The sequence below is a fragment of the Aplysia californica genome, unplaced genomic scaffold, assembly GCF_000002075.1.
Source record: "Aplysia californica isolate F4 #8 unplaced genomic scaffold, AplCal3.0 scaffold00009, whole genome shotgun sequence".
NCBI lineage: Eukaryota > Metazoa > Mollusca > Gastropoda > Aplysiida > Aplysiidae > Aplysia > Aplysia californica.
The window spans coordinates 1,890,525-1,895,785 of NW_004797279.1; the positions used below are offsets into that span (position 1 = coordinate 1,890,525).

Below are 5,261 nucleotides of genomic sequence, written 5' to 3' on the forward strand. Positions count from 1 at the left end.
AGAGAGAGAGAGAGAGAGAGAGAGAAAGAGAGAGAGAAAGAGAGAGAGAGAGAGAAAGAGAGAGATGAGCTAAAAGTGATTATTTGATTAATTGATTAATTGGTTGATTGATTGATTGATTGGTTGATTGATTGGTTGATTGGTTCATTCCGTAATACATGATCTGTCTGATTAAATGGTTGCTGATCAATTTATAGACACAAAAAAAAACTAGAAAAAACTAACATGGGTGCAAACTTTCAGACGTTTGTCTACATATTTAGGTTGGATACTTGTTGTATACGGTACCAGATAATATCAAAATGTTTTACAATTGTTTTCCACAGGCAGCGAAACCGGGGACTCGGCCATCAGAATGCTGCTCTCCAACTCATCGTTCATTGGAGGCGCCTTCGCCTGTTTTCTGGACAACACAGTAGCAGGTGAGAATTGATCTGGGTTGAAAAGGATGTAATAGTCAAGAAATGCTGGTCTGGGCAAACTTTGAATAAAAACATATATCTAACTTTGCAATCCCGGAGTCGGAAACTGTTTCTGGGCACATTCTGAGCGAAATCTTGGACAATCATAACTGTGATGTCATCAGTTTTATTTTGGTTATTTGTATATATATAGTAATTTGCAATTTAATAAATTATGTTTAATCCACTACCAGTTTTAAGGATTAACTTTTTTTAAAAAGCAGATAATACCAAAAACAAAATCAGCGACGAAAAAGAATCACAGAATAACTGCTAACAGCTTAGACAAACTCTGTTGGGGATTCGAAAAAGAATCACTGAATTTAACCATACCCGCCATGATACCAACAGAACACATAGTTGTATGTGCAGTTCGAGTACACTAGTCCAAATACAACATGCATTGAAGTTTTCCTTTTCTTTCACCCAGGCACCCTGAAAGAGCGTGGTCTATTGGGACAACTGGAAGAAGTAGAAGCTAGTTCTAAGGAGGAGGCTCCGAGCACCAAATACGCCGAAGGGCGACAACTGTACAGACTGCCTTTCATTCCAGACAAAATCCGAAAGTCGAGATTTGTGCGAGTGTTTCCGATTTTCGACCAGGAAACCTCGCCACTCCAGGAATAGATGTAAATGTGCTTTACTTGAATTCATCATTATATTTTGGGAGACTGTCGTGCTTTAGAAGTTTGGTGTTTACCTCTCATTCAAACAGTCGCAGGATCGAAACCCGAGAGAACGAGAAAAATCCTCCCTTAAATGTTCTCCTTTCACCCCTTTTCCTGTTCTGTCATCTGCTCTTTTCCTCTACCACCCTCCCTATCTGGGTCTCCTCTGAGCTGTTCTCTCCTTTACGTCTGACTCTTTCTACACCTATTCCTGGCTCCCTCTTACATCTGTCTTTCAGCACAACACTGATCTTAAAGTAGATAAGATCCAACACCTAGTCTTCTCGACTAAGTGCAAAAAGCCCTGGAGGTCCCGTGTGCAAGTTGCTCACATTAAAATTCCTTGCTGGTCCTAACATCGATACGAGTAGGCATCGGCCGCCACCGGGGGACAATTTGAAATGATAAATTCATGCTAAAACAGAAGATACTATATTCAGTATAAAAACATATATTAAACCTTCTAAATCGGAAAGTGGCTGCCTGAATGCTACGAAGTAGCAAAAGCAGTCACATACATTAAATCAGTTGCACTGCTGAAGAACCAGCAGTCAACTGCCTCTGAGATCTAGCAGGGAAACGCAAAGAAGAAAAAAGACCATTATGTTTATCACATGCTTGTATAATATTATGTTTGATTATGTATTTGAAAAATAAATAAAACAAATACATTTGAATTGTGTTATAGTTGGTACCGTCTCACCGTAAAATAGAGCTCAACAATATTATGAGCTGTGATAACGTAATTAAAAGTATTAAATCCTCAGTAAGAAGTGATTGCTACGATAGTCTTCATTTTTCTATTTTTTTCCCGTCAAAAAAGTTGAAATTTAAACTTCACAAACCATGTACATAAATATCTTTGGAAGCCCTGTAGAGTTTAGTGGTTCGGAAGTGTTAACTGATGGCGAACAGCTTTGTCAGACCTGAGGTTCGGGTTTTGTTTTGTCTTATTATATATACATGTATAAATATATATATATATATATATATATATATATATATATCAAAATAAATATCAATAAAATATGCAAGAGGATGATTTCTACATATTTGAAAAGGTTTACAGCTGGGGCAATATCGCTTTTAAAAACAAGTCTGTCATTTTTTTTTCTAATTGTGACACAATCTTTATTTAGCGCATGCTTTGAGAACCTTAAGTGCAAAAAAAGAGTTCACTGTAAAATTAATCTCTTGCAACAAGTTTTGTTACATAAAAGTGCCATTGGTGAGTTATGACGTAGGCCATATACGTATGCAAAATGTATGGGAGAAGCCGGAAGTGCAGTGAACACTCTCTTTTTCTGCGTGACGGAGATGTTACAGTATTTTATATAGATTTATGAAAATTTAAAAAAAAATCTAGCCTCAATTGTTTTTGGAAAAATATGATTAAGTTAAAACAAATTGATACAAACTGCTGTACAAAGTATGGATGACACTGAATCTCCCGTCGAGGAAATATTTGAGGATAAGTTGCACTACGGATTTTGCCCTCACCAATATAACTTATAATCTTTGCAGTGTCACCAGGGGCGAAGGCTGACTTGTTTGACAGGGTAATCAAAGTGAAATGGAACCAGATAGGGCCTGGAGATATCACACTCACACAAGTCACAAGAATCTTACTGGCACTGGAGGCAGCAACTCTGAGTTGTGAATGAAAACAAATCCTGAATTCATGTTGTATGCTTGTTCAACCGCTAAAATAATCGGGAAAGTATTTCATTAAATATTTATTCTAACTAACCTTAAATTTAACTTTAGATTTGAACACACGAACACCAAGGAAAGAAGCAGAGATGTCAGCACTACAATGGCATGTTATACCAGACAGCCGAAACACTTTGGTAGAGCATGCCAATTATTAATTTTGTATTTCACATTTGGCTGTTTTTTTGTCTAGCTTTTCGCGGCCAGGAGCCGGTGTCATAATCGAGGTCACGATCTGATTATAGGACGTTAAAAAGTCGAGGAAAAAACCAAGCACTAGCAGTGTAGTAGCAGGACTCAAAGGATTATTAGGAGTTAGTTCCCCTCACATCTGTGAGGTAGACTCGACCAGTGTAATAGTTCGCTTACCTAATCAGCGCGTCTGGGTGCTTATAACTGTGGCCCGAAAGGGGTGAACAGGGTATATGCGACAATGAAACAGTTCTGACTGCTATGCACATGTTCCCTTTAACTCTATTGGTTGACTCTTCCAGCCTCACTTTAAGCTTACTTAATCAAAGCTTGAGACTGCTTACGGAGTGGCCCGATAGGGGCGAACAGGCTATTTCTGTGGCAATGAAACGGTTTTGAAGGTTAGGCATAGTCTATTGTTCATTGGTGATTATGAACGTCTTTTTACATTTAATTTATGAGGTTTACGTCTATGGGTGAATTTGACTGTGACAATGTTTCAAAATTAGGAAGGGAAGCTGTGATTATTTGATTATATAGACGCTTCGCCTCTGAGTGTCACACAGACTGAGCGGCCTTAAACATCACAGATAAAATATCTAGCAAACATCACTGGAAGGAATTGAACTAAGTCAATCACCAGCTAGCAAAACGGTCAGCTTCCACCAACCAGTCATATTTTCACGTCTGTCTCTCAGAAACTGTTCTTTCTATAGGGGAGATAACAGTGCACATCTTGCATGTACATGTATAATCATCATAAAGTCCCTTTATGTCTGCGGTGGACAGAGTGTTGTGTATGCGAATACAAATGGGTACGGACAATCCATTAGATAGAGAAACATACGTACTGAAAAAGGAAACATAAATGAATATAAACCTAAGGACACAGCTGGTTCAAAGTTTATTTTAAAAACTTTTCGCACTGATTTAACTTCCACAGGGAAATGCAGAATAAAGAGGGTACGGAAGAGACTTTTTTTACCCTGCCCAATTCTATCATCTCGCGCTTTTGTGTTTAGTAATAACGACAAACTGTGCAGTATTTTGGATTTTGAAATTAGCTGTTAGTCTTAGAGTAAACACACAGGAAAATGTTTTTCATATAAATAAATAAATGAATAAATAAATAAATATGTTTATTCACTCTTATAACGTTTTTTTGGTAAGTTACACTTCTACGTGTTGTCATAGCTCCAACTGGAGATGGTTACAATAACAACTGGCTAATAGTTAATTGTTTAGAATCATGTTAGTCCTACATTCCTCAGCTCTTTCGAGTCACGAGGTGGGCACCCTCTGCTCCGCTACCTTAACAATGTCACCGAAGTTTCCGAAAGTTTGCTCTAAGTTTCATACTGTGGTTGTGACTTTGTCAGTATTGGTACCTAAACTACTGGGCCAGGACGAGTTGGTAGAAGGGAACAGAGATAAAATTTTGCTTGTATGGGGGTTGTGTTTTTGTGTTTGCATCTGTATGTTTTGTCTTTTCTTAATATGTGTGCACTTACGTTGATTTTAGTCGGACATACCCTGTTTAGTATACTTTTATCTCACGGAGTGTTTTCAACCGGAAAGCTTATCGAAAATAATAAGTACCATGAATTGTGGGTTGACCTGTTGGACGACTCACTGTCCGTGGGCGAGTAGAGTCATCACAATACATGTACAATGAATGATATGGAAGACACTGATAAGCAGCGTGTTTGAAGCCAATAAAATTCCCCAAGAATTATTCAAAGTCTCGCTACTATATATCTTACCCCGAACCACTTCCTAACACGATTTTCATGAGTTAGGTTGTTTCGGTTATGTCATACTGTCCAATCAGTGACTTCATTTCTTGCTTTCCCACGCTCCCTCTGTTATAGGCAGAGTCATACTTTTGTACGTGTCCAAGGATCCAACCATCACACGGGGGATTGGGTGTTGCAACAAAACTAGAACACTGACAAAATTAGAACGACCTACCCCACAAGAGTGAGCAGGTGTCTAATTGGCTACTTTTGGGGTTGTTAGATGTTGCTTGATTTGGCTAGCTGTGGGAAAGTTGGCATACTGACATTTTGTGATAACTTATTTCACAAGCTCTTTCAGGAAACCCAGCATCACTCATTTGGATGGTTATGCCCTATTTGATTTGTCAGTTGTCAGCTTGTCTCTCTTTCTCTCCCCCTCTTTTTTTCTCTCTTTCTGTCTTTTGCACACACACACACACACACACACA

The 5,261-nt window shown here is 38.4% G+C and overlaps 1 protein-coding gene across 1 annotated transcript in view; it reads left to right on the plus strand.

The window, feature by feature from the left end:
* Positions 1-1,605, plus strand: part of LOC101861553 (solute carrier family 23 member 1) — a 26,055-nt gene extending 24,450 nt beyond the window's left edge. The window contains exons 11-12 of the mRNA XM_035969958.1: positions 302-422; positions 892-1,605. Coding sequence (XP_035825851.1) covers positions 302-422; positions 892-1,088 — 318 coding nt within the window. The 3' untranslated portion in view covers positions 1,089-1,605. The remainder of the gene's footprint in view (positions 1-301; positions 423-891) is intronic.
* The last annotated feature ends 3,656 nt before the right edge of the window (positions 1,606-5,261 follow it).